We start from the raw sequence: 14,129 nt of genomic DNA on the forward strand, positions 1-14,129 counted from the left end.
CAATCATGTGGAAGATTGCCTATGTTAAGCCGTGCTGCGTTATTGTGATTTGGAAGTAATATTAAAAGTTGCTGCAAATGAACTACATTATATTGAAATCAGAGCAACACTGAGTTTTTTAACAATCCCTTATTTCTGATGCTCAGCAGCCAGTGTTGACTTTTTGCAGTCTGGATAGATCCGTCAGTGATCTTCCATTATAATAGATGGCAGATTTGATCCAACTAATTCTGGTATGGTGAAACCAATCAAATAAACTTTACTTCTTGTTTATGCCATGATTTTTCTCTTGGTACACAACACAACTACAAGCAAAGCTGAGCAAGGAATGGTGAAGGTGCCTTTTCCTCATACAGTTTTGTGGCACATATTTGGGGTTCCGTGGATACAATTGTTTGAATGTTTTAATGAAGACCAAAAAATGTGCTCTAAACCCAAACAATAACCAAGGTGATCATCAATAGAAATATGTATTGATTCCACCAGGAAAGGTAAATCTGCTAAACCGGGTCATGGATGGATTCATTTGGATTTAGGCTCTACAATAAGTAAACTGAGATATGTATCTAAAATATGTATCTAAAATACATATTTAGGAATATATGGTGCATTAGATGCTTTTATGGAGATTGTTTTGGAATTTTACTAGCCAGTTACAATACCAATTCAAATTAGCTGCTTTTATGAAAATCATAAAACAGAAAATCAAAGTTTAAAGCTATTGAGCTACCAGTAATTATTATGTTACTGCCATAAACATTGGCATGCTGTATATATTCTTATATAAAGGAACAATTTGAAGGGTTAAGAGCATGACAATTGGAGACTTTAAAAGTAAGAACCACCCTACTTCGTATAATTGGTGTGGCTCCTTTAAGTGCGTGGAGCGAGTGGCTACTCAATGAGAGAGGAAAAAAGAGAAGATGCTGCTGCTGCTGCAGAGCCCGTCTACTGATTGCTGCCAAAGCAAAGTTAGTGAAGGAGACTTGCATTGTTTAAACTCTTGGCCACTGAATAAAGTGGTGATTTCTCGGACAATATGTCTTGCATCTACCTGTTATGCATGACCTACAGTTGAAAAGAATTGGGCGCTGACTTCGGTCTTGGAGCATATAATGATCCGACTAACGTTACGATCTGGACTACGATCAACTAGCGCGATTGCGCAAGAGCTACACCATCAACTGAGTGTATGCCACATGCATAGTTTAGGTGAGCTATAGTTTAATAATAATAATACATTTTATTTAGAGCCCCTTTGATGTCACCCAAGGTCACGTCACGAATAAACAAAAACAAAAAGGTTGTTAAAATTATAGTCATCTCAAAAAAATGATAAAAGTAAAAGTCAGTCAGTCCATAAACCATCTTGAAGAGAGAGATGTTTTAAGTCTGTTTTTAAAGTCAGTAATTAAGTCACAGCATCTGATGTAGTCTGGCAGTGAATTCCACAGCTTGGGGGCGATGTAGCTGAAAGCCCTCTCTCCCAGTGTGCTGAGGTTCACACTAGGGACATGCAGTAGGCCTGCTGAGGAGGATTTCAGTGAGCGGGCACGGGTGTAGATGTCTAGGAGGCCAGTGAGGTAGTTGGGGGTATAATTGTGTAGGGCCTTGTATGCCAGGAGTAGGACTTTGAAATGTATTCTGTAGGGAAACAGTGTAATTAAGTGGTATCAGAGTGGGTGGTATCGGTGATTTTTTACAAGTATATGGGCCCAGTATCGGCCCGATCCCTGATGCCAGTATTGGTATCGGGCCATCCCTAGCAATAATAGTAACTAGATGTACCGCAGAGCGGTACAAAATATGACCGCCGCCCAGTCCAGCACATGTTTTCCACAAAAATAAGTCACGCTGAAAGGCATATATGATTCTAACTGTCTCACTGTATTGCATTATGCACACTCAATTCTCACTGGTATCTGCTAGACAACAAGTACCAAAACATGATTAGTTCATAGATTTCACATGTAATATACATTTTATACAACCCCACCCCCATCTTGCCTGTTCATAATTCTGAGAAATTCTTGAATTGTGTGCATGTGTGCGTGTACATGTTTATGTTTATGTGTGTGTGGGTGGGTGTGTGTGCGTGCATGTGCTTGTGTTTTCCTGTTTATGTGCCTGTGTGTGTGCATGTGCATGCATGCGTATATATGTCTACTGTGTGAGTATGTGTCATACGTAGGATTACTGTGAATGTATGTGTGTGCGTGTGTATCTGTTTATGCACATGTGTGCATATGGAATGGGTCTACATGACCCCTGGAGGCAAACATACGCAAAAAATTGGTCATCCTAGGCCCTACGGTTCTCAAGATATTCACAGAAAACTGTGTCTGCCCTACCCTCCTTTCGGGGGGTCCAGTCCAGCGGGGGGGGGGGCTACAGATCAAAACGAAAAGCGATGGTTCCATGCTATCCATGTGGGGTTACATGCAGACCAAGTTTCGTGTACCCCGGTCTTACAGTGTCCCGGGAATCAGTGGCGGAGCTAGGGGGTGGCTTAGGGGGCTTAAGCCCCGAATCTTTTTTTAGTGTTTTAAATTCCTGGCAACTCTTATTTCCAATATAACTTCCCCTCGGTTTCTCTATAAATGTCACAAAATGCTCTATTACTGAGGAAATATATCCCTTATTTTCAAAGCCCAATATTGAAAAATAATTTGACTTGCTACACGATATGCCAGGTCTCTGGGCTATCCGCTATGGTGATTTCAATGGTTAGATTGATTTGTTTAGATCCAGTCAAAAAAATGCTGCCTTGACAACGCTACGTCATGGCTTCGGTGTTCCAAAAAGCCTGTCAGAAGTCTGTCACTTTTACAGTCTGTGATAAAACACTTTTTGTACATGTTGTTGAAACGTTATGGATATTAGAAAGTTTTTCAAAAGACCACCCAGCTCCGTTCAAGCAACAGCATTGCCCAGTGAACTGACGGATGGTGTTGTTTCAGGTTGGTGATTTCACGTTAAGAGCTTTCAGTCAGTTAGGCAGGCTAACGTTTGGCTACTTGACTAGCTACCCAAATGCTTAACGTTAACGTTAAATGTCCTCGTTCGTCGGCGGAAAAGGCAAATTCAGTACTCTCATAGGCTAGCTAAGCCTACTGCAGGATAAGAAATTCCAGCTCCCAAAACAAAGTGATCCTCGTCTTGTAATAAATTAGGCTAACGTTACACTGTTTTGAAATGTCAGAAAACCCCATTAACAGTTATCTGCCCATGTCAACTTTTCAGTGTCATATGTTGCACAAAAGAATGTTAACTGTTAGCCTAGGCCTACCTTAAAACCTTGTTGATATCCACAGATCTTATAATCCAAGAGTCCACATAAATATAAAATATAAAAGTCATGTTATATTGTTTTGGCTGCCTAACTAATTATTAACTAAAAAAAAAAGAGGGCCCTTTCCATAAGTGTGTTAATCAAGCACCATGCAGTCTGCATTCATAATCTAGGTGCTTGATTTTATGCACCTGTGTAAAGGGACCTGATGAAACCTATGAATAATCTTGCTAAATTACAAAATTAATATAATTTAGAAACGCCTATGTCAAGATGATAATGCATTCCTTTTAAAATACCCTTGTATCATGATGACTGGCCATACTGTAATTATATCATAATATTATGTAGGCTATATTATAGTATAAGATATTCTATATATTTGTCACACAGATGAGATCAGGGAAGAGGGATAAGGAGAATAGCAATAATAAACAATAATGTCATATCAAACAATAGCCTAATCAAAATAAACAAATACTATAATATGCAAACCATAAGAAACGCTTAATTAACTAAGTACATGCTAAACAGATATGAACAGATATTGCCTCTTGAAAGACCCAAAACTATAATTTTACACAGTGTAGTGCCAGTCAGATACCTTGAATCTGTTGAATGTTAGTTTCACATTTTTTAAGTCTCAATGTGTCCATTAGTTTACACAAAATTCACTAGAAGTCATTATTTAAGGGGTTATTAAAAAAAAAAAAAAAAAATGGGCTAAGCCCCGAATGTTTACAATGTCTGGCTCCGCCCCTGCCGGGAATCCTTGACAGAAATTTGGACATGCGAAAAAGAAACATTCGCTGCGCGGCGGTCATAATAACTGATATTAAAGGAATTATCCGGAGTAAAATGCACTTTAGATCGATTTACGGATGATTGGGGGTACATACGTTGAGTTGACATCAAAATCATGTCATTCGGATGTGTTTTGAGAAAGTTCGATTGTACCGTTTTCAGTCACACAACTCGTAGCCTGGAAGTGAGCAGGGCATTTCAATTTCGCCGCTACAAAACGCTATTTTTATACCTCTTCTACAGTTCCAAACAACATAACACTTACGTGGTAGTGAGTAGAGTGTCCCTAAAGCCAGACCGAAGTATCCCGAGGTCTTTATGTGGTCGAATAGAATTTCATCAAGCCAGTACCTTTCCGGAAATGTTGCCATCTTTGCTGTAGGAGTCTTATTGCTGAGTGTGTTGTAACACGCTCTGGAAATTCACAATTTCGTCGCCTTTAAAAAAAAAAAAACATAGTCCAGTCCATACAACTTCATTTCAATTTCGAAAGAAATACTGGACTATGTTTTTTTTTTTTTAAACGGCGACGAAATTGTGAATTTCCAGAGCGTGTTACAACACACCCAGCAATAAGACTCCTACAGCAAAGATGGCAACATTTCTGGAAAGGTACTGGCTTGATGAAATTCATTCTGGACTCTCTATTCGACCACATAAAGACCTCGGGATACTTCGGTTTGGCTTTAGGGACCCTCTACTCACTCCCACGTAAGTGTTATGTTGTTTGGAACTGTAGAAGAGGTATAAAAATAGCGTTTTGTAGCGGCGAAATTGAAATGCCCTGCTCACTTCCAGGCTACGAGTTGTGTGACTGAAAACGGTACAATCGAACTTTCTCAAAACACATCCGAATGACATGATTTTGATGTCAACTCAACGTATGTACCCCCAATCATCCGTAAATCGATCTAAAGTGCATTTTACTCCGGATAATTCCTTTAACACTAAACATATCTCTCCTGTATTTCAAAAGGCTAAGTGAGAAAATGTGAAAAGTAGATATGGTCAGTCTCAGACATGGTAGATGCATACTATTTTGTTTTATCTTACCTTACTTAGTTAACCTACCTGTTTGTTTATTTAGTCAGCTTGTAGATAACCACTTACATTTACTAAATAGGCTGCTGTAGTGGCCAGTACTTCAGCTAGGTAGTAGGCTATTGTACATCATAAGGACACAGAACACATTGTGTTCCGTAGCCATTTCAGAATTCCTGAAATTTGTTCAAATAAATAGTGTGTGAAAAAAAGTGCAAAATCGTTTTAATAGTTTTTATTTCCATATTTCACATGTAATGGATTCCATGGTGAATACTACAAATAACAAATAAATAATTCAGACATTAATGAATTAACAAATAATGCAGGTATTCGGCCTACTGTTGCTTAGTCTATTGGTTACACACTGTGCAGTAGGCCTATGCTTAGCCTATGGATGCTCTGATTAGATTGAGCTCCATTGTATTGACATTCTACTTGTGACACCTAGCCTGCTTATAGCTGTGTTAGCTGTCCATCAGTCTGTAACACTGAATAAAACTTGGAGATGGACCTTTTATAAATAGTGTGACATTTCAAACTAACAGTCTACTTAATATCCTGGGGACAAGCCCTCTTGAGTTACATCTGGATTGAGCAAACACAAGTCAAGAAAGTTAAAAGTAAGCTGCAGTTACACTTATCCTGCGGGTCATTCCACGTCAATTCAACCAGGGCCCACGCACTTAGGTCTCAAAAAATTCTGAAAAAATTACCAGGTGTACCTATGTTACCCAGGAGACACACTATAAAATGACTCTTATGTAAGATCAATACTTTCCAAGTTACAGACAGTTTTACAGGGGGAGGGGGTGACGATTTTGTTCGGGCTCTTTTTTTTGTCAAAGTTCACAAGCCCACAGCGCAAGAACTAAACCATGTAGGAGTCTCAAATTTTGCATGCTGGTACATAAATAGGAATAGTATGTAGCAAAATCGTCACGTTTGGTCTGGATAATCCTGCACGGTCATAGCTGTCCCTAAAAGTTGATACAAATTTTATTGGAGTTTTTGTCTGGGCTCTGTTTAAGCCTTCAGAAGACATATTTGTACTCAACATAGGCTCTTGATTTATTTTCCTTACTGAGATAAGTAGAAACACTCTCACAAAAAACAATGAACAGAAAATAAATTCCTTCAGGATCTCAACAGCAGACATTAGAACTCTAAAAAATAATTTTGGTTATCATGTTCAGAGCACCTAAACACCTTGTGGGAAGATACAAAGACACAATGTTGCTAACGTTAACATTAACGTTAACCGCTTTCACACACACACGATATAAAATACACGATGATAAATATAAAATTCAATATCAAAACACTATTATTTACACGATTACTCCTGAAATAACTTCGATTAACTGCACATTCACTATATAAAAATCACTGTTTGGAGGAAAGGGTTCGTGTGCTATCGCTGGTGTTCAAATGGCAATATATTCGCGCCGCTTCATCCTTGCTTATATTATTCAGTGATACGTGGTGGTTTATGGGATGAGTAGTTCCTTCGCTCGGAAATGAAAATATGTACACAGTCTTGTACCTTTGACTTTTTTTGGATTTTCTCTTCGTTTTTTCACTCAAAATGATATGTTGTATGCTTATGAGTTATGCCGTATCTGGTTAGCCTAAGACGTGCTGTAAAAGTCTTTAGATACGGATTTTTCCAAAACGTCAATGGGACAAATGAATGGGAATCTTACTTCCGGCACCTAACCGCATTTTGGCTGTGGGCGGGACTGTGCAGCTCTATAGACAGCGTTGTAACAAGAACTTACCAGAGTTAACTTGAATGCAGTTTTGATCAGATTTGCTCAGTATGCTTGAACAGTTTTGATCAGATTTGCTCAGTATGGTCATGATGCTAATCGGATTTAATAGTGTTTTTTAGCCTGTTGTCTTCATAAACTGTAAAAAAAAAATCCTGCACAATAGCATTTTAATTGGTGAGCACACAGAGGAGGGGCGGGTTTAGTTAGAGGTGTGCATAGCAGTGCAAGGGCACACAATTAAACAGAACTTCACAGAATTTAAATTGGACAAGAATTTTTTTTTGTGTGTGGCGGTCAGTGTTGAATTTGTGGGAAACACAGCAATACCAACAAACTCTTAATTCAGTTTTCTTCATTGATGTGGCTGTTTATGATCCCATCAGCAACATAACCAAACAAAACAAAAACCTTTGTGGGTACCAACAAATACCTGGTTTTCCGCTAGGAGACAGTAGGGGAGCAAGGAAAGCTGCCATTCTCGCCACAATAGGTTATTTAACCATCACAATGATTTCTAATCTGTTTTATTAAGTTGAAAATGTTGCACAAGCGGCCTAAAGTAAAAGTGAACAACATAAAAAGTAAAGGTAAAAAAAGCCTAGGTTGAAGCAGAATGTGTCCTTCTGTTTATTACTTTAAAACCCTCTGTCTCTTAAAGGAGAGGTGCATCAGACAGTGCATCAGAAGTTATGTAAGGGATAATGTATGGAATGGATGGATAATGTATGGAACGCTGATTATTTTCGGGAAAATAAGTCCTGACAGGGCGAACTGGACAATGACCGGCGTTCCATACATTATCCCACTTATTATACGGTTACTTCCAAAAACGAAAAAATAAACTCCACATGATATGTGTCTTAACATTTATTTGTTACCGTTTTTCGTGGCTTTTGCTGAGAAACAAATAGTTCAAAACACATGCTGAACTTGAATCAAACATTCTTTAGAAATGTCTGCTTTCACTTTTGAATGAAGTTCCATTGCAAGAACTACTTGCGGAGTGATATGAAAGACGTAAATAAGAAGCACAAAACCAGTTGCCATTGACAGTGGTAATGTTTCAGTGGTAATTACATGAATATATTTTACCGTAGAATGTTTGGAAATCCCATTTAAGTTAACAGAACGTTCTACTAGCATTTTGAAGAGCCGTATAATAATATACTCCTGTACTGTAGAAGTTGAAAATTCCAGTTGCAATGGCAATAAAATGACAATTAATAAAATAAATGAGCACTGATCATTATGACTAAAGGAGAAATCGGCTAGTTTTCACATAGATCTCACGAAGTACTGTCGGTACGAAAAAACCCCGAAAACAATCGGTTTTACCTAGCTTGAGTCGCTATAGCCAGCAGCTAATGCAGCCAGGCAGCTACAGCGCTATACTCTGTGGGTATGTAAATGGGAACTCAGACGTGTTCCCAGAGTGTAGCGATGATGCTGCCTTGCTTCGTTAGAGGGCCTTTCTGTAGCAAATCGAGGTAGGTAAAACCTATTGTTTTGTATCGACAGTACTCGTTCACCTCGGGAAACGGAGTATATGTGTAGATTTGCCGGATTTCTCCTTTAAAAGTGTAAGAAAATAAATAACAGAAAGAAATCAGTGCTTACCATTTCACCATTTCAGATCCTTCATTGCATTTAAACGCATGAAATTTGAAGAACAACTGAAATATTTGTTAAGAATTAACTTTTATTACTTCGGGTTACATTTATATGCGCGCTTTAATGCATATTTTAAGATACATAAATCTGTAAGCAGTGACAGACCAGATCCATCACAGCCTGCATTGCTCTCAGGTTTGCAGTTAATTTGACAGGAAGCAAGTTTGTACAATATCTACAGTGCTAACTGATATTGTGTACATAATTACCTTGATGCACATGACATGTTTCTGACATTAGACTATGCACATTGTAAACATATTTAAGTTTCTATAACACACAGTGCTCTGGCCATTAAATAGCCTTAGTTGTGGAAATGGCCTTAAATTAAACAAACAAACAAACAATATGCACATTGTAATTTTGTTTGCCTTGGTAGCTTCGGGTAGAAAAGAAAAAGGAATAGATAATGCAATTTGATCTGTTGACTCCACTGTTTTTTATTGCACAACACTAAACTGGCTGTACATGTTTCTCATTAAGAATGTTTCTACAAGGTTAATTGTACTTTCAAAAGGTTGAGGTAATGTGTGATGTATGAAGTATGTATGAGCTGTTCTAGATTTGTAGATTTTTTATTAAATAAATGATCTGTTTAATGAAATTCCAACTATTGCAGTAAGTGTCTGTGCCCTATATGGACCGTCGTGCATCTCTATGGCCTCTCAGCAAGATGAGACAGACCCCACAGCCTGCCCAAAGCTGGCCAAGCCGGTTCACATGCAGTACCTGGAGCGGTCACTGAGATTGGATTCCTTCTTGCAGCAAACAGCCAATACGTTTAATGGAGACATTTCCAGGTAAATTATAGAGTTTTCTAAAGATTTCGCTCATAGTGAAAATAATAAGTGTGATGTAATTGAATTCACTTAGGCGAGGATCACATCAGGCAGCGGCAAACGTAATGCAACGCTCAGACCATAATAAGTTTTATCTCGTTCCTAAGCAACACAAACGGTTTGTCAATTGAATACGCTCCCGTTGCGCTTTGAAAGTTGAACCAAGTTCAACGCTCAGCTTGTTCAACGCTAGCGTTACGCCAACGTTGCCACCGTTCCGCTGCCAAACCATAGAGAACAATAGGAAACCTGCAGCTTGCCGCTGGCTAATGTGATCCCCGCCTTAAGCTTAAGCTAGAATTGTATTGAGACATGACACAGAAAATACCACTGTCTTATCTGGGCCTGAGCTTGTTTAAAATGGACTGAGGTAACATGGAAAAAGGTCCTGTGGTTAGACCAATCAAAAATTGCCATTCTTTTTGGAATTCATTGACTCATCTGGGCTAAATAGGAGAGGGCCTATCCAAGTATCCAACCTATCCAACTTGATTTAGTGCTCACTTTGAAACCCAACATCTATGGTGTGGAGGAGCATTAGTGCCTACAGCATGGGCATCTTGCACATTTGGCAAAGCACAATCAATTCTGAATGATGTATACAGGTTTTGAGCTAGCAACATATACTGCCATCCAGGCAATGTCTTTTCCAGGGAAGACCTTGAATATTTCAGGAAAACAATGCCAACATGAATTTTGCACATATTTAAATAGCATTTCTCCATAGAGGAAGAGGAGGAATCCAGGTGCTAAGATGGCCTGTCTGCAGTCCAGATTTGTCAAATTAGGTGCATAATGAAAAACATGACTAAGAATATACTGTTAAGCAACTGAAATCCTATATCGGGGAGTAAAGGGACAACATTTAATTCTCAAAACTCTAGTAAATCCTCAGTTCCTAAACATTTACAGAATTTTGTTAAATGAAAAGGTGAAGCAGCACAGTGGTAAACATGCGTTTGTCCCAACTTTTTTTGAAACATGTTGCTGGCATCAAATTCAAAATTAACATATATTTTCCATGAAATAGTCCAAATTTTTATTTTCAACTTTTGATATGTTGTCCATGTCTTTTTAGCTGCTAAATTTGGGTTTACGAAACTTGTATATTATCACATTCTGTTTTTATTTGCATTTTACACAACGTCCCAACTTTTTCTGTTGTGGGGTTGTAGATTGTCGTGTCTGTTGGCCCATGGTTTACATGGATGAGTGTAATGTAAATGAGTGTAATGTAAACTGCAATCATTAAAGGTATAGCTTGTCATTGTCAATATGTTTTCTTCAACACTTGTCAACACATGTCTTTTTTTTTATTGGTCACAGAATGCACTTCTAATAGTGTTAGCAATTATACACCAGAGCAAGTAATGTTTGATCATTGTAATATATGGTAAACTTGGTTATTTGTTATGCTTCAGTGAGGACAGTGATGACTCTTTGGCGGAGGGGCCCTCTCTTTTGGCCTCAAACCCACACGCTCCTCTCCAGGCAATCAAAGAAAAGCCTGCAGACCTCACAGAGTGTGGGAGAAGGACCAGGTTGACAGAAAGCAGCCCAATGAATGGAGCTGTGCTGTTAGGTTAGTTAATTTTCCGAATCAGATGTTCTTAAAGTTTTTTTTTAAATATAATTTTGTTTCTGTGTCTGACTGCCACTCTAATGGCCTTCTTTACAGAGCAAAATAAAGGAAGTTTGTACAATTTTTCCAAGCTGAAGAAGAGCAGAAAGTGGTTGAAGGTGTGTATTGTCCAAATGTTCTACTGTGAGGCCTGGAAGCGTAAAGTCCAATATTTGGCATGTGTGTGTTTTTTTTAAGTGGTGTACACTGTTTCTTTCTTTAGGGCATTCTCTTAGGAGACGATTCTGATTCAGAGTCTGACTTGAGTGATTCAGACTTCTCTATGTCCCATGAAGAGCTACAAGACATGCTGCGGCTCCACAAACTCACCAAACTCCATCAGAGCAGGTTTCATTCAGACCGTGAGGTGAGAAATGCACAAATACTTGCTGTTTTTCGATTAATAGTGAATAGGAAATAAAATAATTAAATGTAAATTTAATATTAAAAATAATTTTTCTCACCTTTGTGTTACCACAGCTGCAGCAATATCAGTATTACAGTACAGGTCTTCTCTCCTCCCATGACCCCTTCTATGAACAACAGCGACAACTTTATGGGCCAAAGAAGAAGAAGTTCAAGGAGGAAAAGAAATGTAAGACCATGGGCCCTAATTTTAATGATAGGCAAAGTCTTAAGTCTAACTAAAGCTAAATTAATAACTAGACAAAATCAATTTGCTAGTTCAACATAATGGGCAAGACATTGAAGTACAAACAAAAGAACTTTGCTTGTTGTAGTGTTTTGCGTCGAAGTCTGGAATCAGTCAGTAAATATTGGTTGTATAGTGTTAAACAATTACGTGCAGTGAGATTTTCAAATGCATGCTTGGTGCCGCGGCCATTACATTATTTGCGGCCAGACCCTTAATCTTTCGGATTTGGGTCTGGAATCTCCAGGCTAGTTTAGGGGCCCATGTGCCAGTATTTTATAAAAAAAATGTATAAAAAAAACATTAATCTATAATAGAGAAGACACAGGTGGAAAGGAGAACAGAGGACTAATAGTTTCTATTCCTCTGGCAGCAAAACTGAAAAAGGTAAAGAAGAAGAAGAAAAGGGGAGATGACTTCTGTGCAGAAGGACGGCCATATGTCACCAAAATCTTTGCCAAGTTTACTCATGATATTCCTCTTCCCTTGTCTAAGAAGAAGCACTTAACCATTGAGCAACTAAATGCAAGGAGACGAAAAGTCTGGCTTACCATTGCAAAAAAAGAGAACCCAAAGGTAAAAACATGATCGACACTAAACGATTTGTCTAAATAACCAAAAAGTGAAACTGATCTTTATCTGTATCTGTCATTCCAGGCATTTAAACAGAAAGCATCAGCGAAAAACTTTGTTCTGTCTAATGCCAAAAAGGTAAAACTGTTCTGGTGCATTTCTTCATTGCCGTTGCCATTGTTATATTGTCAGTGATAACTAGGGCTGAGACGGTATGGATTTTTTCTTACCACAGTTGAAAAGCGAGAAATTGCGAGTGTATGGATTATGAATTTTGTACCACGATCACACCCAATTACACTCATCACAACTTAAAAGATCACTGGACCAAATGCTTCAGACATGAAAGAAATAAGCAGTTTATCAACAAGGCCATCATGATTTTAGGACTGTTACATTCATGACGCTTATGCTACTGTTACAACGGTAGGCTACTGCACTTTTTAAATGGCTGCGTCAGGTTGTAGCAAAGGTAGGCTACATGTTGCTGTTAAGTTAAATTCTTAACAAATAAAAACATATTTTTTAATTCTGTTCCAACTTTCATGGAGTACATGGACTAAACATGTATGACTCCTTTCTGGCCAAATTTCACAGCTTTCAAGTCTATCGTGTGTCTATTTGTGTAAATCAAGTTTGAACAGAGAGAATAGAAAAGTGTTACGATTGTGCCAGTTCTTCCCTAACCTGACCCTAGCCAGATGAATTTCGCTCCGCCTAGCTCCACTCATCCATCTGGAACCGATCCATTGAAGTGTTGCTTCAGAAGGCTGGGCCTAATCAAAAAATGCTTGCATATGATTGAATAAGCCACTTGTCCGTCATCTATTGACGTGCTACTTCAACCACTCACATCGAAGCCAACCCGTGACGCTAATAACAGTCTCACAGTCGCTTCTACGCTATGTCACATCTATCAAACTCCCGCCCTGCGTCCTGATTGGCTGAACCATAAAGTCGGTTGCAGAGATCACTCTCAATGGAAGAGGTCCCAGATGGATGTGAGTGAAGCTAGGCGGAGCTAAGCGGAACGAAATTCATCTGGCTAGGGTCAGGTTAGTTCTTCCCTACTCTCTTGGAACATTGCACTCCCCAACACACACGCGAAAGGGTTTGCTTCATCTTTTGATGATAAGCTATGGCTTATCTTTAATGCAATATCTACATTGCCCATTATCAGCAACCCAATGCCCATACATAATTTCAAAAGGGTTCTCCAATTTTTTTCTCTGTTAGCCTTTTAAAATGATTAGTAAACAGAATGTGCCTTTGGAACATTGGATGAACTGATAACGGGCATCTGTATACTATATATAGATATTGCATTAAAAATCAGCCATTTCTTTCTACAACAGTCATTTACAACATTAATGATGAAAACAAGGACATTTCTAAGTGACTCCAAAGTTTTGAACGGTAGTGTATTCACTTGATTTTAGGTTATTTATCTAATTTAGATTCTAGAATTCTAGGAGTTTTTGCAGTGCAATCTAAATCTAAATAAAACATAATTGTAGGACAATTCCATGGAAAATTATGTTTTTTGTAACATCCATAATGCCAATAAAATGTGATGGTATGGTATGATGTGAATGATTACATGAAATTTGAGCATTTGCTATTTTTGGCTGAAGAATGTACATGAGAAAAAAATGCACAAAAAATGAATGTTATCATTCACATCATACAAATGCCAAGGCATTTCACTGGCATTATGGATGTGACAAAAAGTCAATTTTCCATGGAATTGCCCTGTAGTAAAGCTAAAATTAAATTATTCTGTGCAGGGAGCATGCGTCTCCATTTTGTGGTGCATCCCAAAAAGGCAAAGGCCCTTAAATTAGGTCCACAGTATACAGTA

At 38.3% G+C, this 14,129-nt stretch overlaps 1 protein-coding gene across 1 annotated transcript in view; it reads left to right on the top strand.

The window, feature by feature from the left end:
• The window catches only part of ino80 (INO80 complex ATPase subunit), a 61,980-nt gene that overhangs the window by 2,087 nt on the left and 45,764 nt on the right, over window positions 1-14,129 (top strand). The window contains exons 2-8 of the mRNA XM_076273345.1: window positions 9,203-9,383; window positions 10,844-11,004; window positions 11,101-11,162; window positions 11,267-11,410; window positions 11,524-11,638; window positions 12,069-12,271; window positions 12,353-12,406. Of these exons, the coding sequence (XP_076129460.1) occupies window positions 9,241-9,383; window positions 10,844-11,004; window positions 11,101-11,162; window positions 11,267-11,410; window positions 11,524-11,638; window positions 12,069-12,271; window positions 12,353-12,406 (882 nt within the window). The 5' untranslated portion in view covers window positions 9,203-9,240. The remainder of the gene's footprint in view (window positions 1-9,202; window positions 9,384-10,843; window positions 11,005-11,100; window positions 11,163-11,266; window positions 11,411-11,523; window positions 11,639-12,068; window positions 12,272-12,352; window positions 12,407-14,129) is intronic.

The sequence above is a fragment of the Alosa pseudoharengus genome, unplaced genomic scaffold, assembly GCF_046254945.1.
Source record: "Alosa pseudoharengus isolate Yale_2024_CS ecotype anadromous, Long Island Sound unplaced genomic scaffold, YU_APseudo_1.1 YU_APseudo_1.1_scf_7, whole genome shotgun sequence".
In the NCBI taxonomy this organism is placed as follows: domain Eukaryota; kingdom Metazoa; phylum Chordata; class Actinopteri; order Clupeiformes; family Clupeidae; genus Alosa; species Alosa pseudoharengus.